We start from the raw sequence: 24,670 nt of genomic DNA on the forward strand, positions 1-24,670 counted from the left end.
AATGTTGATACAGTGATACGCGATAAGAAGGTAACTTATTGGGGTTAGATAATCAATTAGTCGGAGTCGAAGGTAGTTGAGTGATATCGATGTCGGAAACATTCGAGGGGTAGAAAAAGAACACCTTGGCAACTAAGGAAAAAACCCCAGAACATTTTTTCACGGGCGGAGGAAAAGGTTACTTTCAGCCAATTGAACTCTTAACGAGTCAATTCGGTTCGGATTCTGGAAGAGAGTTGGTCGTTACACAAAATAATAGAAATACAGATATAATTAATATGTTCAGTGCAATTTTGAATCTGTTTTTCGATAGAATAGTTTCAGACAGTCACTAACCAGAAAAAGAAAACAATATAGTAACGGATTCAGTACCAATCTAGTTCCCTCAATTTTTCTGTTGATAGTTTTTTGCAATTTCGATTTATATTTTTGTTCTATAACGGATTGACGTTGGAATCGACAGATTGAAAGATTAAAGTGATAGCCTTAATATAATAATTTCGTTGATAATAAGTTATGTGCACTATAGTATAGTTGATTAGGAATTGCCGACATTTAGTTCCGTGAAAAGAGCACAATTTTTTCTAAAAACTTGGAGGAAACATCGAAATCAAGATAGGAATTTTTAATTTTTTTTGTTTTGTTGTTTCGATTTAAGATGTATTTGGAATACGGAAATATCCATTTTTCTTGAACTTGCCAAGTCATGTCAGTCATATTTTGAAGTTCTGAAATCTCCTCTAATTCATGCAGCTTATTCGGAAGGATAAAAGGACCAGCCAGAGTAGAGTTAACTCAAAGAGTTTTTGTTTCTGTTTAGTATATTTTTGAAAGCTCAACTTATAAATTTTACTCACTGCTCCTTACATGGTACATATGTGAAGTCTATTAGGATGATACCATCATTTTAAATTCAACCCTAAATGAAAATCATATACAGAATTTCTTCAAATAATTTTTAATGTTCCTTTCAAATAAATCATAAGACCTGCTCTAGCGTTTCTGCCGCCCCGGCAAAAATACAAGTCGGCAAAATGCCGGTTTGCCGGCCAATAGAGCATGTCTTGTAAATCATCCTGTACATCGCTCATAAAGCATTAGGCCCTTCCCCTGGTTCAATGCAGAAGCATCGACCTGTTTACAAGGAATGTAATTCTGCAGAGTGGTCAATATTTGCCTAAGACATGCTCCTCCAATCGTCAGCCATATTCGTTTTTAGCCGCGAAAAAGTTCACAGGGGATAGGAGCTCTCGTGGAATATCATAATCGAAGTCGACATCGGTTTTTGCAGGTTCCGTTATTGTAAAACGGGAAGATAGGGGGATATGAAGCAATGGCGGATGCTGCAGGGAAGGAAATAGGAACCTTACAACAAATTTAATTTTAATTATCAAAAAAAATACGTCAGCATTGTGCTAAATCTTCAACGATAAGATAATTTTCTGAACTATAAGAGACTGATGGGAAAGAATTGTATTGAAAAATTCCTAAATTCAGAAACGTACGTCTGTCTTTATTTTAATCTAGTTATTCAATTTGTTAACCGTTTACTCAATTTGCACAGTTTTGGTTATTTTGAATATTGTTTCGGTTGATTATCAATATTTTATCTTTTTTTGAATTGTATTTCAAGACAAAATCCTATATGTATATCATAAATATTAATCATATTGTGAAGGATTTGGCACAATATTGTCATGATTTTTTGATGAATATATTTAATAACCTTCATCAATTAGACTGATTTATGGTGGGTTTCATAAAACTTTAATCGTTCGATCAATACAACAATTTGAAAATCAAAAGGAACACAAAATATCGAACAGTCATATTTAGGGAAAGACTAGTTGAATTTTTCCTCTGAGTAATAAACATGGATAGAGGGAGCATATGTCATTTTCAGTAAGCAAATTTTGTCACCATCATGAACTATGAAATTTGACATAAGGGGCACGGAAATGACACTATATTTCACTTAATTCCATAGATATATTCTGCTTCAAAAAAGTTAAGAAAGTTCAGATCTTTTGAGACTGTTTCAAAAGTTACCATCTTTTTCATCAATTTTTTAAATATAGACTAAATTATTTTATGCCCATTTCTTTATGAGTTTAACAGTTTCAGTGAAAATTCGTTTTCAGTACAAAATCAGTTCATTCGAAAAATTTTAAAAATAAAGTTCAGTAAAGAGTATGACCTCAAACATCAAGCACAGCTTGACAACGCGTTTGCGATTGTTTAAGCAGCATTGATCAATTTCTCTCCAGAATTGTGGTAAAGGCCGTCTGAGTTCTTGATCCGTATGAGGAGATGATTGGTGAGAATCTAAAGCTCTTTGTAGCTTACCCCAAGCGTGTTCAATGGAATTGAAAATAAATGAACATAGACAAGAATCGGCAACTTCTGAAACAGATACAAACTTTTTGAAGTTCCTTAACCTTTGTGGAGCAGTTTATTCCTCTCAATCCCATATTCCATTCTACGTTTATGCACAATTCACAAAACGAACTTCAACCTCGTCAAACGACGTGAAGCAATCGATGACAGTAGGCGCGCAATAGTTGCCAAACTTTGGATTTCAGCAGGTATATAAAGAAAATAATAAATATTCTGCTTACTTAAAATTTGACAATTAGGAAAAAGACCGGATTCCAAATATTCAAATTTGCATATTTAATCAGGAATCACTCAAATAAATATATTTCATGCAATATAAATAATATGTATATGCGTTTACTCCCTTATCTATGTTTATTACTTTATGGATTTTTCCCATTAACGCACCCGCCTCTGGAATTCGAGATTCGAACCATACCCTGAAAGTTTGAAGTTTTTGAGTTGGAAAAGTTATCGTGTATACGAATGGCAGGTGGACCGACGAATTCGTCATCGGTGAATCGAACTTTATTGTTTGAAAACAAACATTCTTGCCTCAAAGTTCGAAAATTACAGACATTGTGACGAAATGATAGAGCGATCGTTTCGGAGAACAAGCGCACTGAAATTGAATGATATTGATAGCCAGCCAATTCCGTTTGTTTCAAGTATCCAACGCAAGGGTTTACACCATTGCTGATCGTCAAAACGCAATACAGTGTATGAAATTTTCGAAGCATGCCTAGCATATTTGTTAAGTATGAAAACATTATAATGTAGGTATGGAAACATTATCATGTTTCTTATAGTATAGGATCCCGATATAAAACGACCTTCATCGAGATGTTTATTTGATAAAACGTATTTTATATTTAATTTAACATGTCAATAAATATATCACATAAGGGTTGTCTAACAAATTTTAGTCCATAGTAGGTTTAATTAATAATTAAAAAAAATTTTCCTTTAAACATTTCACCGGTTTGATTATTAGATAAATTCTATACCAATCGAAAGTATGGAGCCCATAGAATGTGCAAACGTTAGGTTGCCTATTTTTATCCGGTCAAAACTCTCGGGTAGCCAGGTATAAACAGGTAAAACTATACAAGCATTTTGCAACGGTCTGATTATTGAATCAAAATCAATAAAATCAAAGATTATTTTATTATGAACACGGTGGTATAGGGTTGCCTGCGAAAAATCAGTCCCGAATCCCGGTTGTCGAATTTTAAAGAGTTAAATATTGCTGCGAGTGAATGTGTGCGACTGAGAGGTCCCAATCAAACATCTCATGCGATAGAAGAGGACACATCATAGCAGCTGTTTGAAGTCCGTCCAGTGAAAGAAAGAGAGTGCGCTTGCTATTTGTTCTTGGAAATGAAAAGGATATGCGTGCATCATTTTGGAATAGATAATTATCAGAATAGAGTAATAGTTATTTAATTTTTTTTTAATCAATTAATTATATAATTCAAGTGACGCACTGGGTAGCTCAACAAAATTGTATTTAAAGGTTTTTTTTACGAAAAGCTAATTTTACTACACAGTTTTCAAAAGTTTCATCGTTAAAATCAATTATATTATCATCCGAATCACATAAAAAACACTTTTTTGTCATTTTTTCCAACAATAAATAGTAGCACGTTGTTTCAGTTGTAATTATAGCGACAATCTACTCCAAAATGATGCACGCATATACAAGTCTATCGCTATCCTTTTCATTTCCAAGAACAAATAGCATTTTTTCAATTATTAATTAAACCTTCTCTGGACTAAAATTTGCAAGGCAACCCATATGTGATATATTTATTGACATGTTAAATTAAATTAAATTAAATATAAAATACGTTTTATCAAATAAGCATCTCGGTGAAGGTCGTTTCATATCGGGATCTTAGACTATTACAAAATTCTTAAATTCATTAAAAAAGAAATATTAGTAGTATAACTAGATAATAGAGAAGCAGTAACTTTTTGGTTATCAAAGTTAAAGAGAGATTTCAGAGAAGTAGCAAGAAATGGAACTAAGGGGGACGTCTCTAAACCAACCCTGATGGTTACAACGTCAGTTTGAGTAGAATCTTCTAATTATTGTTGAATTTATCAACGAATATTCAATTGATAGACGATTCAAATGGAGGAAAATAATTTGACAAATGAAGTTTTGATGGAATTATTCCTTCTTTATGGTCAATGCGTTTAAATTTTCTCTTGTTCATTGGTTCTAAGTCAGGATATACATCTCATTAAACATTCTGCATATTCTTACTACAATTCAATTGTATTGAAATTGAAAAATAAACAATTTCATCAGTACTCGTGTATGTCATGTATTGCCTTCCATCATTTTACCCTGAATTCGTTATAGAATTCAACAACATTTTACAAACGATATCGATAGTCACATTATCATAATTTAAGAGTTCATAGATTTTATGGATATCTAAAACCAATGTATCTTGATTTTGCCATCGGGATGAAAACTTGAATTTATTAAATTAGGAAAACTCACAATTTCGGTATAGGAGCATGAATATCCTCAATACATCATATGATATGCAGATCGTTACATTTGAAAAAACACATTTTTTATAATTTTAGTATGTCTCGTTGAAGCCTATAATTTTAAACTACACTGTATCATTACAGATGTATTTTAGTATACGTAAATAATGCACGGTATATTGGTAATTCACACCCGAAATTTGAGCTATCTAGGATTCCAAGTACCGAAGTGATAAATATTCAATTGAAGCTATGTTTCGCACAAAATAACACTTCGACTTGATCACCGAAAAATGAGGATTTAAGTATTACTTCATGTTTTCGACGATGAAAATAGATTAAAATTAATCGTGGAAAAAAAAGAAGAATATGTGCAAAAATCATAAATATTGAGCACTTCGAATTTATCCTATTTATCATTCATATATGACTTGAGTTAGAAGGTAAGCACTTACCTTATCCATGGAATAAAAATGTTTCTGAAAAAGAAAAAGATTCGTTTAATCTAATGATTCGTCATTGTCAGTGAATTGTTGTTAAGCATCTTAATGAATATCATTTTTATCATTAAATTTTCATTATTATTATTAACTGTCTGAATTAATATCATATCAGTTAGTGATGTTATATGATTTTCACTTGAAAAAAATGGGAAACAAATAGGTGTTTTGGAGGTCCTTTGCATTCCTAAAATCATTCGAATTGAATTTTTCATTGAATTTCAACCTAGAATTAATGCAATCACACTCTTGTCCATGGAATATTCATTATATTTCACGCCCTTTCGATAGAAATGAGGTAGTAATCAGAAATTCAAGAACATCGGATAACCATAAATTTCTAAATATGTACATACATACATAGTCACCGGATCAGAATGGGGATATACCAACCCAAATACCGTGATTTCACACTGTGAAACCTACATTTTTCATATCGTAAAAACCTTCATCGAGTAGGGTCATTTAATCTCTTTAATCTTCAATTTTATCTTCCATGATCATTATTCAGTGATAACTTCGAACAGCGAGATTGGCATACCTCATGCATTTAGCAATTCAAACGAGTCAATCATAATAACCTATTCAAAAATTCCTATAACAAATTTTTACACTATATTCCCGATATATAATGAAAAGGAAATAAAAAATGAAAAGCATATTCCAAGATTGGTTAGCGAAAGTCTTGAGGTGGAGAATAGCTAATAATAAATCAATTTTTCATTAAAAAATATAGATTAATGGTAATCATCAGATTCTTTGAAGAAACTCATTAATTTCCTCCATAAATGCCCATCTAAAGAAGGTAAGTAACCCAATCTTGTAGAAAACTCACAGTGGTCAGTGACCATGTGAGCATGTAACTCTAGCTTAGATTTGAATTTCACATATGTAACAAAATAAACCGACATCAAATACGTCGTGTAAACAAATCTTCCAATCAAACCAAAACAATTATGGAACGAAAAAGGAGGAGACCCATCTTGTTGATACCAAATATTCTGATATTCGTCGTCATTCTTCGAAACATTGCTGGCAGAGTAGCACTAAATCAAATCGCAAAAAGCCAAATAACATTCTACTGTAGGGTTTTTTTCAAAATAATGAAGCCCTATTGAGCACCGTCCGATAATTTCCATGTGAACATTCAATTTCTCGCAAATTTGAATGTGACATTCTTGAGTCCAATGAGTATTTTTTCTTGACCAAAACTTGTAATTGTGATAATATCCTGTCTCTTTCTTTCGGAAAATGGCTTCGTCAGAAAGTACGATATTTTTCAAAGAATTTATGTCATAAACGACAGTCTGGATCATCCTCGTTTAATTCGTGAGTATATGGGCGTACAACTTTACTTCCGCCATTTATTTAAGAAATTCAATGCTTTATTGTAAAAAAAACTGGTTATACATTTATGATTCAAAATATTTTTCATCGCTGGCCACTACTTTCTCCCATCTTTCGGGCAGCATACGATTCCCGCGTTGAAAAACTGGGCATCTTTTGAAGCGATCCACGAATCGATTCAATTTTTTACTTCTTCATAAGACCGAAAGTGCTGATCTGCCAGGCCTACCATTGTTGGAATCAAGTGATAGTCCGAAGGAGCAACATCTGGAGAATACGGCGTGTGGGGGAGAACTTCCCATTTCAACGTTTCCTAGTACGTCTTGATCATTCTCGCAATATGGGGTCCAGCATTATCATGATGTAAAATCACTTTATCATATCTTTCGTTGTATTGCGGCCGTTTGTCTTTCAATTCTCGGCTCAAACGCATTAATTGCTTTCGATAACGATCGCCAGTGATTGTTTCTGTCAGTTTTAACAACTCATAATACACTAGGCCGAGCTGGTCCCACCCAATACTGAGCATGACCTTGGAACCTGAATATTCGGTTTGACCGTCGACGTGGAGCATGAACGGAATATCTCCATGATTATCGAAATGAACCCATTTTTCGCCTTCAGTCACAATGCGATGCAGTAATCTCTTCCGTCTTTGCCTTGAAAGCAGCTGTTCACAAGCAAACATACGCCGTTCAACATATCTCGATTTCAACTCCTGCGGCACCCAATTTGCTCGTTTCTGAATCATTCCCATGACTTTCAGAGGTTTTGAAATGGCTTGTTTCGTCACTCCCAAAGATTCTGCCAATTCTTGTTGCGGTTGACACGAGTCTAGATCAAGTAATGCCTCCAATTCTGCATCTTCGAAAACCTTCTCTCTTCCACCGCCATGCTGGTCTTTCAACGTTAAAATCACCGTTCTTGAAGCGTTGTAACCACTCTCGGCACGTTCTTTAACTAATAGCGGCCTCACCATAGGTATTTGCAGCATTCGATGAACCTCAGCCGCAGATTTCTTCATATTAAAGCAGAAAAATAAAACCTCGCAAATGACGAGAATTTGGCTCGTAAGCTGACAAGTTTAATCGAGAATAACTTTATGATGCAGACACAAATCGACTAATATTTCGATGGCGTTATGTTTACAAATACCTAAGCTTATTGTATGACATCTACGATCCATTAATTTCGACTGCCACTTACCGCTACAGACATCTATTGCAAAACGGCGGAAGCAAAGTTGTACATCAATAACTTGAATATTGTAAGGATAATAGTTCTCTTTTCCAAACAATATCATGTCAAATGAGTGTTCTATGTTATGATTTTGGGCTAGCTGTCTTGTCAAAAGTTAAATTTTTTCTTCAGAAACACATTCAATCTGGTTTCCTTGTTTAGCCGAGGTCGACCTTGCCGAGGCAAATCATGGATCCCGTTTCAATAAATTTAGCTACCAATTTAATTACTGTGGATCTTGCAATAGGCAGACTGTCAGGATGTTCTTAATTGAATAATTCGAATGCTTCCTCATGTGTTCTTAGTTTATCACCATATCCATCCACCATTAAAATTTTTTCTTTCCCGTTCAATTAAACGTGCCATTTATTTACATCAAAGATAATTCTATTGAAACTTGGTTATAGCTTCCTCACACTCTCACTGCAATTACTGAAATGTTAATATCAATAAATGGGTTCATTCAAATACAATAAGTACAAAATGAAAATAAACTCAGAAAACATATCTCGAGTTATTTCCAACTATTATAGCTATAAAATGAAAATATGATGCATCATTATTCTACAGTGAAATCAAAATCCAAAGGGTATTTTTTCCTTCCTTTTGTCACCATTGAAAAATCTTCGTCTTCATTGAGAGTTTCGTCTTATTCGTTTATTTAGTTCCATTTGGAAAATGTTTATAATAATCGGGAAGTTGACTTATCTGGGAAATTCATTTTTCAGCATCTCATCTTTTCAAAAGACCAATTCATGAAGAGTTCATGTATACAATGTTCAATCTTTTTTAATCAACAAGTTTTCAAATTCTTTTTGAACTTTTTCAACTTTATTATTTCGTGGTATTTTTGGGTAGTTTTGAAACTATTTATGTACAGCATCTTTGTTCCATTCTCTTTTCCGCTCTTAGTCGTTCAAAATGAAATTGTCCCTTTCTGTTCTGGTTTAATATTTATGTTCGTTCACGATTCTTGATATTTTTCTTGGGAATGTTTATTACTATTTTAATAGCATATAGCAGTCTAATATCTAGTACTTCGGATATCCTGTAGATTTCTTCACTTATAAATATGTAATTTATTTTCATATATGTATCTTTTTTTATATCTTATTTTCAGAATGCACTTCTGAATAATATCTAGGCCTTTTATGACAATCTGAGATCTGAGACAACTCTCCATCCAGTAATGCCATATTTTGAGTTGCCGTTGTTCTAATGCATCGTAAAGTATTCGGAGATGTTTTAAAGATTTCATATTCTTTCATATGAGTCTCAATCAAACGTAATACTTCTGAGTTTTTAATAAGATGTATATGTTCATCCCATATAATTACAATTGAAGGGTACAAGGGTAGAACCCATCCCATTGGCCTTGTCTAAGAACCCTGTCACTAATGGCTTTCATAACGTCCTCATTTCAAGTTTTCCTTTTTCAACGAACGCTGAAATCAATCGAATTGAAACATTGATTGAAACAGATATGTCCGTTACAGTAGTTGTTTTGAAAGCCGGTATTCCATTATTGAAAGGATGTGCAGCAAAATTTCACCTCAAGTAGAAACCTTCAGCAAGAAAATGGTCAACATTCTCTTGATATTTACAGATTGCATTTCCTTAGAAGGGAACACCAGCTAGTAGCTACTATACTGAAAGCTTGTATGACCATTAATAGTATAAAATTTGGTTTTTGTAGAATATGGGCACGCCAAACTGAAATCAGTTGAAAAACTACCAAAAGTTGCGTTGAGCTTGAAACGTCACTGAAAAATTCTTCAAAAAAACTTTTCATTCACGTGCAAAACCGATCCCTTAATAAATTTGTCAGAATGGGAAAAGCAGTTGATTATCTAAGAAGAAATTTTCCATACACAATACTGGTTTTGTGTTAGTTACAGGTACCTCAAAGTCAATAAAACATTGGCAAAAAAGCGATTCATTCTGTTCGAAGATTTTAAATGGATAACTTCAGGAGGAAGAGTCCTCAGTCAAGTTGATTTGGTATACTGGCAGGCTAGAAGAACTTACTCAGCAAGATGCTTTGTACGAGCAATAGCAAAACTAAAAATCATGAAACTGTTTCACGATGAAGCTTCCCATGTTCATTGGAATTTATGTTCTATTCTTTGTCCTTCGAGATTTTCCTTTTGTTATAATTGTAATGTTATGTTCATGTTGTCCAACGCACTTGATACTGGATAATAAGTTTTCATTTCTATAAATTGTCAAAAATTGTCAGTATGGCCGTTTTAACAATTCATAATATTCTGTAAACCTCCAGTATCAGGCGCAGTACTTCGCGCATGAAGATCTGTGCTCGAACGGCACTTAACCTATAGACTGGAGCAGGAGGGGAGGTTTCTCTTCTCTTCTGTCTCTCGGTAATAACCAGTGGACTACATGGGCGTAGCCAGCGGTTTTTGGGGGTTCAAAAAAAAATTTCAAAAGAGTGAAATGAAAATGATTTTTTTCTCAAAACATACTTGAGAAATGAAACTAATGAAAATAGACTGAATAGGTTGACAGAAGACTTTTTTTATAATATGTAAATAAATTCAAATATTCTTTTTTTTATATGGTTAAATATATATTTTATAATAAATATGATTATGGTTATGTCAAGCTCTTTTATTCGCTTCATTTTCTCGAACCATATACAGAGAACGAGTTTGATATTTTTGCTATACCAGGTACATGTAGGCACAATAAAAACACTAATTTATTTCTTTGAAGGAAATTCTTATTTCTCCCATTATCTTTTCTTTATACGCCTTTGTCTTAATTTGTCTAAATTTTTATCTATGGTACCAATTTTTTTACACCATCATTGAAGAAAGTTGCACCATCCAATAAATCCAAAAAAAAGTTGTGGTAGTTATTTAAAAATATTAACTTCGTTCTATAAAAATTAATTACGTCATGAGTAAAATTTTATGCCATTATGTATTATGTTTCTTTCTTTATCCATACACTTCATAGAAAAATTTCTATTAGGTGGTTCAGACGCTTCTCCTATTTCGATCAGATTCACCGTTTTCGAAAGAAACTCCTCATCATAGAAATGTTGCTTTAGAATCGTGAAATGGTGAGGTATCAATGCAGGCCCGGTCTGGCTAGGTCGGCAGCTCGGCGATCGCCGAGGGCCCCGACCCAAGGTGGCCCCCAGCTGAACCAAACTAAACTAAACAAATTTTTGAAAATATGTTTTTTTGACAATTTTATTTCATTTAAACATTTTAAAATGAACAACGAATAGACATTATGGGCAATTAAGGTTCTGTATTGATATTTTTGTCAAAATCTTTTATTTGAACAAGTTGATAAAAACAATTGCTTCGATAAAACGCAATATAATTTTGAAAGGCTTCCACGATAGCATTATTCATAACGTTATGGTAGACTCTACCCAAGATACAGGAAGCACTTATATACCAATTGGCTATTTTTGTACGATATGTCATTCGATGAAAAGATTATGAAAGGCTTCTAGAAATTACTGTAGTTAAAGACTCGAGTGGTCCTGCATTGTAAAAACGTGTAACTCCAGAATTAACCAAGTACGGAATTCTGGAATCAAATATCGTTTCATGTTCATTCGATGGAAAAAATAACATGAAAGAGTATTATAACGGTTTACAGGCTCACCTTAAAAAGCTAAATGAAAATATGACGTATCTATCACGTCTTGAACCTAGTAGCTGATTCAGCAGTAAAGTTACTAGAGACAGAAAACTTGTTTGGATTGGTGGAAGAATCTGCAGTTTTTCTGAGTTCATCTTACAAGCGAATGGCAGTATGGTAGAAAGAAACAAAAAACAACATACAAACTTTATAGACTGCAAAAGTCTCTAAGGCTCTATTTTCGATAATTGATGAAAGTGTGTTGAAGAAAACTGCCAAAGATAAATAATTGACGTCAGTAAACCGTATTAAAAAAACATGATGGTCAGTTTGATTGTAAATCCAGACATATGGCCAGAAATTTGGCAAATCAATGATCAAAAATTAGAAACTCATTTATTTCATTCGTTTTACATTTGGTTCTTGTTATAACTCCTGGTTCAAAATATTTGCAAACTAAAACATTGAGACTACCTCGGTAGTGCAGTGGACAGAGATGTCGACTGTGGTGCCGAAGGTACCGGGTTCGAATCCTGGCTAGGTCATGGATGTTGTACATGTCCGGTGATGGTTAGGTTAGAGGCTAATGACCATAGCAGTCGATGCCTTCAATGAAAGAAAAAAAAAAAATTGAACTACGATGTTGCTTGGAATTCATTTCAATCACTGCTCAAACTAATTAATGAAAAAAGAAGTGATAAAAATTTTGAAGTTGTATACACGAAAATAAAAGAGTATGCGCCAAGAGTCTGCTATTAATTGTAAATCGGAAGAATATCGGAAGAATCGGAATATTGATATGGAAATAAAATTGCATTTCACGGAAAGAAGAATTTCGAAGAAAAAACGGATGTCTGGGAAAAATCAAAAGATGATTCTCCTAAAATCTCAACAAAAATAATTACAAGTCAGTATTTTTCGATGTGTTAGAACCAGCATTGAAGAAAGTTTTTGTCCAAATAGAGAAATTTTAGAGGACCTGTCTTGGTTACACCCAAGAAAGTTCAATGAAATAAGCTTGAAGATATTCCAACTGTAGTCCCCTCTTCTATTTCAAACCTGCAAAGTTTGAAGACGTTATTATTAACATAAATAATTTGCAATCAGTTCAAAAGTTTCATGAAAATCGAAAATACTCAAGATGAACAAATCCCAGGCGAAATGTTAAACAAAGCAGAAGGAAATTTAGATTACTGTCGAATTGATTCAGAACCTAAATCAGAAGAAGCAACTTTTCGTGGTCTACGTAATGACAGTAAAGCAATTGTCAAGCGTTCGTCATGCGTATTTTCAGTTCTTTTTGATTTCTCTGGATCGGGCTTATTCATTCACTTGTTTGTATCTTATAAATACGATATTTTGTATACAGGTTACCTGTAAAATAGTGTTTTTTGAGTTAAAAATAATCAAGAATCGTCTTAGGTCTAGTTCAAGCCAAAACCTTATTTCCATCCTAGTTTTTATGAATATGGAAAGAGATTTATTTTCTGACTTGGACAAAGATGACATAATTAATGTCATGGGCAGGAGTTGTGAAGAACTTACCAAAGACTGAAAGTTTAGTTAGTAAAATCATTAATTACTCAACTAGCACTGTGCTAAGATTTTTTTTTGTATTTATATTGTTAACAACAGTATTCATTTTGACCTACTTCATATAATGATTTATTTTATACTTTTATTTCATTATTATTTTAGGCCCTATTTTACTTTTTAGTATCAATATACCTAGTTGTTACCTTAAAGTTCAGTTTATAATTGTACATTTTTTTTTGTCTTGTGTTTTCCATTTTTATGTTCGTAGTTACGTCATTGGTCTCTCATTGAACTCTCATTCTACTTCAATTATAACCACTTTCAAGGAGTACTGAATGCATAATCTTGTTCTTTCAATTAGAGATTCAAACCTCAACAACCATAATTTAAAATTATTCAAGAGCACGTTTTGGCTGCCGTGATAGGTTCTCGTTTTATTTCATGAAGGGGGGCCCCAAATCAGCATCTAGCCGAGGGCCCCCAGTGGAGCCAGACCGGGCCTGGGTACCAAATTCACTCACAGTATGGAACGCACGTGATTGAAATTAAAATAAGCAATCGTTATAATTTACTTTCAATATTTCATAAAGCATCTACTTAGTGAAATATCTATTACACAAGAATAAGAAAAAACAATGTAGCATTATTAAATACAAATGACTGACACTTGCTAATGAATGAAAGAAAAAGGAAAAGTACGATGAATGTAGCATTAGTTTAGAATGTAGCAATAATTTAGAATATACGGTTTTTTTAATGAATCCAAAAAGAAAAGAACCATATATTCTAAATTTCATGAAAAAAGACCATAACAATATCTTAGTAACACCTTCAAGCGAAAGATTCAAAGAACTTACCCTGATAGATAAATCCCCTAATTCCATCATTCTCTTCTGTCCCTCAGTTACAGCGGAATAATACAATCTTCTATCTTTAAGGAGGAGATAAACTTGTTCCCAATCCTTACCTCTCCTCATTAGGGCTCTTGAAAAGAACACTGGACAGCGACCATCATCGACTGAATTCTGTAAAGACGTAAAGACAAAGGTGATAAGAAAATTTGTAGTTGAATACTGATTTCCGTTTAACCCTTAGGCCCAGTTTCACCAAACAGCACTTGATCCCAGATTGATTGAACTCCGCTTGTTACTAAAGCAGGCTTAACAGTGTTTTCTGTTTCACCACGCATCAACCCGTCCGAAGATGATCGCGATTAACCAAATCGCGATTAAATAGTCAAACCATTTGGCAACGTTGTGAATAAAAAGTTATATAGTGTTCTGTATCGTATTAGCAGTGATGACCACCATTGGCGCTAGGTGTCAGGTGTCATTCATTCATAACATTTCAAGACATTTGTCATCTTGTAAACAAAAAACAAAGTTAATTTTTGCCGAAAATGTCGAGTGATGTGCTTCGAAATGTCGGAAACTTGCAGAAGTTAAAAAGAAATTATCCCATTTCACAAAACCACACATTCTGGAAAAAAAACTATATAAGTAATTTTATTAACTTATTTATTTTTATTAACAAGTTTAACTGCTTCTTAAATAATATTTCAATCAAACATATCAATAAATTATTCTTTCCAATAAATTTCATAAAACACAAAAACAAAGTTTACGTGTATTTTAAATGGGAAATATTGAGCCTATACATATAGTCATATTTTGATAAAATTGACCCAAAAATTTGAAATTTCCGGAAAAATATTACATAGACAAGAGTTCCATACTGATAAATAATTATTAATCTCAACTTGAAAGGTTATAATCCTCCAAAAATGACCGATTAGTGCTAAATCGCGATTGGTCGATTAAATGGCGCTTTGGAGTGTGGTGAAACGCTACATTACAATAATCGTGATCTAAGGCCTCACTTAAGAGCCAAGTCAAGATTAAAGCATTTGGTGAAACTGGGCCTTAAACACCGTCATGCGGTCACCGTAATCGAAGGCCAATTGCGATCGACGTCTGTTTTTATCCTCTTTTGATATCTCCCCTGCAGTGCCACAATACCTTCAAACTACATGATCGATAGTATTCTGCTGCAAGCGGAAGGCAGTGTATAGCATAGTTTATTCTTTAGAAACAATATAAATTCGCAAAAGGTCTAGATGAGCGAAGGACGGCGTTAGTAATAGTTGTCGTAAAAACTTTTATTTTCGACGATATCTGATCAACTTGTACCTTGAATTGGTCGTTGATCAGTTAGTAAGACCTGAACGCTAGAGGAACTTGTCAACTGAAGAATTCTTCTGATTCTTGGGCATGCATAACATGTCTTACGCTTCTTTAGGTTATCCTTTCAGTGAAGTATTGGGATTTCGAGAATTTCGAGTATGCTCCTAAAGTCGAAATTCTCGATATCCCAATCCAGATGCTTATGGGGCGTTTCTGGAGATCAAGGAAGTCTGGGCACCAATCATAAGATCCAATCTGAGGAAATTGAACCCTGTTCAGGTGGATATCATCTCGACACCACCAAATTAGAAAGGAGTCGAAATTCGGACGAAAAACTGCACACGCCATCTTCGCAACCCGAAAATTCGACTAGTGCGCATATCATCTGCGCGTACCGGAAGTAAGGTGTAACTTATATTAAACTTAATGCGTATAGATTGCTATCTGCTTCTGTAGACTAGTGGTGAGAGTGAAGTGATTACAACCGATACTACTAAAGTTCAAACCCCTATACCTTCATACAAACTCGAAAATAGTATGGTGCGTACAAGTCCAGACAGACCAAGTTTGGCAAATGGTTCTTCTCAGAACCAAACAATCGGTCTATCCCTGCACCAACATCCTGAAGACGGCAGGCGAATGCTTGCCGAAACGTCGGAAACAACCAACAGCACAGATGATGGAAACAGCCCAATAAACCATCTAACAAAAAACAAAGTATTACACTAATTGACTCTACTGGAAAAAGTGCCTACAGTATGTTTTGGTTTCATGTTGATAGCCCAGCAATAAAGAAGTTATGGGAACTTTTCCTTTCACGCCATTTTTCAATTTTCAGCTTGAAAACAGTTGAATTTTCACCAAATGACCTTTTCCAAAAATCGAGCCCGAAAATGGGGGGTAATCGAAAAAGAAATTTTTGACGACAAAGTTTACTCATATCTGTAATGTGAGAAAAAAAGTTTGATGACGAAGTTTGAACCAATTTACTCGAAACAATTTTTTTTATTACCAATTCGGTTGTTCTTACCTTATACTGGATGTTCCTAAATTTGAGTTACGGAGGAAAATGAGAGTCTTTGAATAATTTTAGGAATAAAAAGTCCCATTAATATAAGCCCGCAAACTCTTTTTTTCGAGATACAGTGTCATACTTTTTAGCAATGCTTATATCAGTTTATCAATTTTTATTAATCTTCGCTACAAAGTAGGTAAAAAAGTACCAAAACCTAATTTAATTCGTTCATCACAACTTATTAGCTGGTTCCTTATAATAATTTGGATTTTCCTAAGGATTACTAGAGAGATGTTTAAATTTTTTTTTTAATCGATAGCAGATACGATAAAACTATAACAAACCAAAAAGTGTAGCATTGGACCAGAATTTTTTTTACATTTTTTAAACTACCTGCGGTTCACCAAAAAATAATTCTAAAGAATCAGGCATCATATCACCCTGTGGATTTGCATTCTAAGTTATCATTTAACATGACGAAAACTTTAAATTGGAATATCTATGGTCAATTCAAATTAATTATCTGGTGTCTTCAAAAATAAATTGCAATTTGAAAGAAACACAAAATGGTACAACACATCCCACACAAATTTTCTATGCGAATTACTCAATTCAGTCCTTCGATAACTACAGTATTGAAATTTCGTGACGAGAATGATACAAAAAACCGAAAACACCAGATTAGTATATACCGATGACGAATGCAAAAATCACAGATGGCAAATGAGAGGCCGAGAAAGCGGATAGATAAAGGAAAATAATTAGCATTGGACAAAGACGTGCCTGTAGTGCAATGAAAGTACTCATCTTGAAAGCGATAATAAACTCATAAACCGTTAAAGGGTCCGATTTTTTATTGCCGTGTAGATTTCGAAGAAAAGTAAAATGATTGTTGGTTCAATTTATGGAAAAATTTTCGATCTTCTTCTTCTTCTCTAGTATTCGCGATTTGGTAATTTGGAAATCTTGGGGGGGTAATTACCCCCAGTACCCCCACCCCATTTCTACGCCCTTGTGCGCTATTCATATTTTTCTAGCTCAAAGGGATTCTGAGATCCCCTCACTAGACGACGGATTTGGAACACCCGATACAGCATTTTCGAGGTTACTGACAAACTTCCTTCTGATAGAAATGAATAAAAACCTCTCCTCAGTAACCTCGATCCGTATCAGAGGAAAACCACAGAACGAACATTTATCCAAGAATTTATCCCTTACGCTATTTATAATCGCACTCTTCAAGCCACTTGTCCAAAGTGGAAACTGATATTTTCCGTTCGCCACGCCGTAATTCACTTCTATTTATACTCCTCACTTTTCTCCAGTCAGATTGTATCGCTCTAGCATCTCCGTTTCATTCAGTACATACAATATAAATGCCCCAACTTCTTAAATAGCACTACAATAAACCTGCTTTATGACCCGAGTGTTACTTGTATTGTACTTGGGACCGAGTTGGTTATTTATGAATATATTTCCGTGAAAATTCCTCTGCCAAATGCAGCGTATCGTTTTGCGAAGAACGTCGAAACAATTTTTTCGGCATCGGTTTGAAGATGGAGTAAATCTTCTTAGTTAGTTCAAATCTTCGTTATCGCTCAATGTCTAAAGTTTTCGAACTTGTTTAAGAGACTGAATTATAATACACTGCTCAACAATTGATAGGGATCACTTACTTGTTCTAAATTTATTTCTGAAATATTCGCTCCAAGATTATAAATTTAGACAGATATTTGAGTATTTTCAGTTGATAATATGGTTCACTTGAGAAAAGAATGAAAAAATGGAAAGTTGGAGAGAAAAAAAGACTTTATTAGGAACATCTGGAATTTTTTTGTGATCATTAATAGTCCTGCTATAGACATAATATGTCTATTGGAAAGGGTTCAATTTTTTTGTTGTTGTGTTTTTGTTTGGAAAAATTGGAAATAATTATTTGTTTCTATCATGAAATTCTGTGCGAATCATATATTTAATAGGCTTTATCCCAGCCCTCGCACGTTTTATGTCTTAATTTGGGAGAATTCAGAACTTTGGAATTTTTTGCTCACTTATTTTCCGTTACTTTTCAAATCAGAAGAAATTCGCTAAATATTATACCAAAAACTAAACTAAATTTTTAATCTGTTTTCAGTCGTAGTCGGATCCTTTTCTTCCTGTTTAGATATGAGGTTTTTCACTCGGATATATAAAAAACTCATTATATTTCACTTTTCCAAATATTACCTTCTACTTCAAAACTATAATTGTATTTTATTCAACCCGAAACCAAGCTAAAGTCCCTTCCGACTTCTCGATCGATACTTTTTTAAGCCCCTTTCTATCGAGTATCTTGAGTCCCCGATCAATACTTTTTCATTTCCGTTTCTTTCGACTACCTTGAGTCCTTGATCGATACTGCCTTAATTTTCAATTACTCATTAAAGGGCTAAGTTGAAGAAATTGAAAGCAATTCTATGCTGAACACAATTATTTACACAGAAGAATTATTCCTTTCGAAACTATTGGATTATCATAACTGCGTATTTAAACCTTCGAAAACCGTTTCAACCACTCAATTTATGTGACAATTATGCTCAAAACTGTTGAACGATCTAATTAGGAGTTATGAATAATTCGAACCTCACAAAAGGCGTAAAGTTTGGTTTCTCTTAATTTTGCAAGTTTTCCTAATTTACGATTTATTATAAATATCAAATGTGTATTATCAATATTGTTCTTATATTTGTTATTCTTCACAAATTGCGGAGGTTTATAATCGAAAATAATTAACCAAAATCAAAGGACTATGTTTGAGAAATAATATTTAGAATTTTGTCAATAAATTAACCTAATCCAGTAACAATTTGAAAGTTCCACCTGCGGTGAAAGTTTTATGTTATCAGATTTTTTTTCGAAAATTAACTTATTTTTGATCGACCAGATCTTGATGTGAGCTCGAAATCCTCTTCAGTTGGTCCAATCTCATTCAAGACCCATTCAAAATTCAGAAATTGTCTAGCGATAAAGCAGGACATAAATATTAAATACACTGCTCAACAATTGATAGGGATCACTTACTTGTTCTAAATTTATTTCTGAAATATTCGCTCCAAGATTATAAATTTAGTCAGATATCAGAGTATTTTCAGTTGATAATATGGTTCACTTGGGAAAAGAATGAAAAAATGGAAAGTTGGAGAGAAAAAAAGACTTTATTAGGAACACTCAAAATTCTGTGTTTGAATAACATAAAAATTTTATGATGAAACCACAAGAAGGCTGAAGTTTCGTTAAGCTAGTACCTAGTTGGTCCCCCACGAGCTCGTCTCAAGCATTCTACCCTACGAGGCATACTTTCGATCAAACGATTTATAAAATTTTGGGGCAAATTCGTCCAAATATCCCGTAAAGCGTTAGAAAGGTCCTCCAGGTTATTGATCGGTTGTTCTGAGGTTGACAATTGTCTAGACATCTCAGACCAGACATGTTCGATGCAATTCATGTCTGGAGAGCGAGCTGGCCAGTCCATCCTATCAATAGCATGAGTTTCTAGCGCTTCATTAACCAGACGATCACTGTGTGGACGGGCATTATCGTCAATAATATGAAATTCTCGCCCACGGCAGCCGCAAACGGAACAATTATGGGTTCAATAATCATATCGTGATATCTCTGGCTGGTCATGGTGGTGTTCTGCAGAACAACCAACTCTGTGCGTTGGTTCAAACAAATGCCTCCCCATACACATATAGAACCTCCGCCAAAAGCTGTTGTGGGTACCATAAACTGTTCTGCATACCTTCGACCTCTTTCCCTCCAAGCAAGAATACGTCCATCGGAGTTGACCAAACGAAATCTAGACTCATCCGTAAATAAACATCTGCTCCAATCTTCAAGTGTCCAGTTGCGGTGCTCCTCAGCCCATTGCCGTCGATGAACCCGGTGTTCCCTATTCAAACGGGGATGTTGTACCCTCCTACGTGCTCTCAAACCACGAACATGTAGTCGTCGTCTTACAGTCTGGTTCGAAATTAGAACTCCTGTTGCAACTCTCAGTGATCTATTGAGCCGCGACGCCGGGTAAGTGGGATTTCTCCTAGCATTGAGGATCAAAAGACGATCTTGGGCAGCTGTTGTACTGCGCTGCCGACCTCCCCCATGAACATAAGCTACTGAGTCGTTTTGGATGAACCTATTCCAAGCCCGACTCACGACACTTTGCGAAACATTCAACCGCCGGGACACTTCTCGCTGGGACAAACCTTCCTGTATCCACCGTATGATTTGGTCCAGTTGCACAGGAACCAAACGTCTTCTCGGCATGACTGATAAGCTGATATTGTTCTCATTTCTTCAATTATTTTCACCTTATGTTTTTGAACGAGAGAAAAAAACAGATTTAATAACAAATACCACATTGCTTTTCACTCCACCTGTAACAGCCTACAGATAATAATCGATTTTGTGAACAAGAGCCGATGAAGTGAGGAAGACTTTGATATAATCAACTCAAAACATCTTACTTTTTCCTTAGAGAACATATAATGTACAGATATTCACGAGATAACTAGAAAAAATACAAATGAAGAGAAGTTCATAAGTGATCCCTAGCAATTGTTGATCCGTGTATTTTCATTGTGGATCTATTATTTCCTAAATATCTGTTGAAAATGGATTTATTTTCATTAGATCTAATCAAAATATGAGCTTCTGAGTGCTCGTAAATTCATGCGCCACTTGGACTTCTGCAGATCACATCAGAACTATATACAGGGTATATCACGGTCGATGGTAATTTAGACGTTTACGAAGAACGGAAAGCAAGAATTCATTGAAAAATTGGTTCCTCAGACAAAAACAACTGCTCTATCGATGCCGCTTGTGTCAAAAAGTCAAGCCCCAAGACAGGTGGGTATTTGCCGGCTTAGCTAAACAGTGGAGTTGGGAGTGGATCCCTATTAGCTAATATGAGATGACCAATGGGTGTCAAATTTTCGCCGAATACCCTAAAAGACTACCCTCAACATTACCAACCTACCAAGTAATGTTGGAATAAAAAAAAGATCGAGACTCTTAACTGTTTATTCTCCAAGATGTACCACACAGTACAACGTCTAGCTAGAAAACTACTACGCTGACAACTGTAATCAATTTTGTAGTCAATAATGTAGAAATTTATTCAACAAGGTAGTGAATAACTGAAGTGCAGAAAAAAAGGAGGGAAAGGAAACTGTAATCACGATTGGGATTTTAAATGGGACTTTTAAACTCTTCAAAGAGAAAAGGAGAAGAAATCTACGCTTTAGTCAGATATCTGCCCTGAGATGCGGATATCAATACCATACAAGAGGACTGATGTAAAAAGAATAACATTACATCAAACAAAGGAGACACTACTCTTATTTTTGAACAAAATTCAGTTGCAAGATTTCCCTCGAATATACATACAAATATTGCTAGTCAAATAATTGCTTCAAAAAAAGAGGTGAATCCACATTTATCATACATGCATTACCAGGAACTTGCAACTTGCAACTTGCCAATTCTTCCCATGACTTCCCAGAATTTCTCGTGACTTTATGTGGCTTCCGAGATCCCTTCCCATGAAATTTACAATGACTTTCTCATGGGCGTAACGAGGGGGGGGTTATTGGGGACGTAACCCCCCCCATTGATCAGAAGGAAAATTTTTTTTTGGCAGAACAATAAAAAAATAACTTGGAAGATTTTGCTTTTTCAAAGTTGTTATTGTGGAATTACAGAAGTATCATTGTGAGAAGAAAAATATTTTCAAATTGTACTACATGAAAAAATGCTTATTTGAAGTGTAAGCAATTTTCTCATTCATCAGCTATTTAAGCAAGAATGTTGAAGAAATTGGTTGAGATGGTCATTCCGCGAAATATTTTACTGTTCTTGCAGATGAAACGACAGACATCTCAACACAAGAACAAGCATCAATCGGCGTTAGATAACTATACAACAATGATATTAAAGAAGATTTATTTCAGTTTGTACCTGGTTCTGATTTAACTGGTAAAAACCTTGCGACAGTCATTTTGAAATCATTCGCGAGTTTGGAATTGATACAAAGTATTTGAGGGGTCAAGGATATGATGGGGCCGCTGCAATGAGTGGAAAATTCAACGGAGCACAGGTATATGTAATGGAAGAGCATCCGACTGCAATATATGTCCATTGTGTATCCCATAGCTTAAACCTTGCTATAAGTGCATCATGTTCAATTTCTGAGATCAGAAATTGCTGTGAGACTGCAACAAAACTATGTGTGTTTTTTAACACCCCAAAAAGAATGGAGGTTATTACAAGAGCAATTGATAAACTGTTCCCTGAAGCCAAATCTACTCGTCTAAAACAACTCTGTCCAACAAGGTGGGTTGAGCGCCATGATTCAATATTACTACTTCAAGAAATGTTACCTGCTGTCCAGGAGGCTCTTGAAGAAGTTTCACAGTGGAAGGATGTAGAATCAGCGTCGATGGCATCGCAGCTTTTATGTGCACTTCAGAGTTCATCCTTTATAATCAGTTTGCAAGTGATGGCTAGAGGATTTTCCTTAAGTTTACCCCTTGCTCGATTTTTGCAGCATGAACATATCGATCTTTTGAATGCATGAACATGGAGACTAATCTAAAAGGGACGATAGAAACAATCAGAACCAATGCTGAAGAAGAATTCGCAACCATATTTAAAAGCCCCAAGAAGAACTGGACGACAAACTCTTAGGTGCAACATTGAAACCGACAATCCTCAATCATACTTTAAGATATCCCTATTTTTGCCATTTTTAGATCACTTTTTAAGTGAATTAAATAGTCGCTTTCTGAAACATCAAGACGTACTGAAAAGTTTTGAGTGTCTTATACCGACCTCTACCAGTAATGCTGAAGTCACCAGAACACAGGAAGTAAGTTTTAAAAAGCTCCTGAATTTCTATCAGGAATATATTCGAATTGGTAACATCGCTGCCATTGGGGAACTCCATATGTGGTACGAGAGGGTGAAAGATTTGAAAATTAACTCAAGGAAGGCAATCAATTATTACACTGCCTGCCATCAGGATGTTTTTCCCACTATCAACACCCTCCTGAAAATTCATACCACTCTTCCTGTATCGACATCAACCAGTGAAAGGTCCTTCTCATCTCTTAGAAGATTGAAAACATACTTAAGGAACACAACTGGCCAGCAAAGGTTGAACGGGCTTGCTATGCTCAATACTCACAGAGAGCTAGATATCAATGCTGCTGAAGTGTTGGACGAGCTGGCAAAAACATCTCGCCGTCTTGAATTTAGACTTTCTTGAATGATTGTATAGAGGAGCGTGATAGCAATTTTCACTTATACATTTATATTTTAGAATATTTTCAATATTTTTTTAATTCTTACACCTATTTCATTGTTTATTAAGTGTAGCATTCAATAGTATAATATATATTGTGCCTGTATGATGAAATAATTTTTTCAAAAGAGTTTTCCACATAAATCTTTAATGGAAACGATATCTAAACCCCCCCCCCCCCCCGCTTTTCACTTCAGTTCAGGTCACTCGCTAAAACTTGCCACTACTACCCATAACCCCCCCCATGAGTCAACTCTAGTTACGCCACTGGACTTTCTAAAGCCATTCGCCCCTCGGTTTACGCTATCCACACAAAATTTTGCACGAGGTTTCGAATTGTCAATTTACATCAATATATATATATATATATATATATATATATATTTATCCCGATCAAATTTGCAGTTATGAAATTAACAAGAGTATAAAATTTCCCAAATCCCTAGTAGTCAAGTCGACGTAGTAAGAAGCAGGTGCTTATCTCGGAATAAACTCGTATAAACTTAAACTATTCAGACATATTAAAAGTTAATAGTTCAGGGATATCGGGTGTGGTAGTCAAGCTCTATAAGATCAATTTCACGTAGTCGATATAGATGTCCAGTTGATCCTAAAAATTGTTTCAAAACCTACATATGGTAGGTTGTCTGCTACTAAAATCTAAGGTCAGAGGTCAAAAAAATCGATAAACATCAATATTGTAGAAAATAAAATTCCCTACAACTTTTGTTTCAAAAGTGTCGTTTTCGATATAGCATCGGAGAGCATCATTTAAGGTCAATCCAGTCAAAATCAGGCCATATAAAGTTTGTTAAGTATTGATGAATGCATAATTAGGTACTTTCATTTCTTATTAGTATTAGATGTTTTGTATTTAATTTTTTTTTCATTTTTATGGAATGATATTAAGAAGAAAACAAAACTCAAAGTGTTTTTTTTTCAATTTCAGAAGTTATAAGTATAAATTACATTACCATTGAAATATTATTCAGAAATTTTC

General features: G+C 34.6%; 1 protein-coding gene across 6 annotated transcripts in view; it reads right to left on the bottom strand.

The window, feature by feature from the left end:
- LOC123678795 (growth factor receptor-bound protein 10-like) overlaps window positions 1-24,670 on the bottom strand; it is a 453,358-nt gene that overhangs the window by 419,733 nt on the left and 8,955 nt on the right. For all 6 annotated transcript variants that reach the window (XR_006747290.1, XR_006747292.1, XR_006747291.1 and 3 more), the window contains exons 6-7: window positions 13,985-14,152; window positions 5,340-5,363 (exon numbers count right to left, since the gene is read on the bottom strand). Coding sequence is in view for 3 of the 6 variants with exons in the window: in XM_045616020.1 (XP_045471976.1) it covers window positions 5,340-5,363; window positions 13,985-14,152 (192 nt within the window). In the remaining 3 variants the exon portion in view is untranslated. The remainder of the gene's footprint in view (window positions 1-5,339; window positions 5,364-13,984; window positions 14,153-24,670) is intronic.

This window comes from Harmonia axyridis, chromosome 4 (assembly GCF_914767665.1).
Source record: "Harmonia axyridis chromosome 4, icHarAxyr1.1, whole genome shotgun sequence".
Lineage (NCBI taxonomy): Eukaryota > Metazoa > Arthropoda > Insecta > Coleoptera > Coccinellidae > Harmonia > Harmonia axyridis.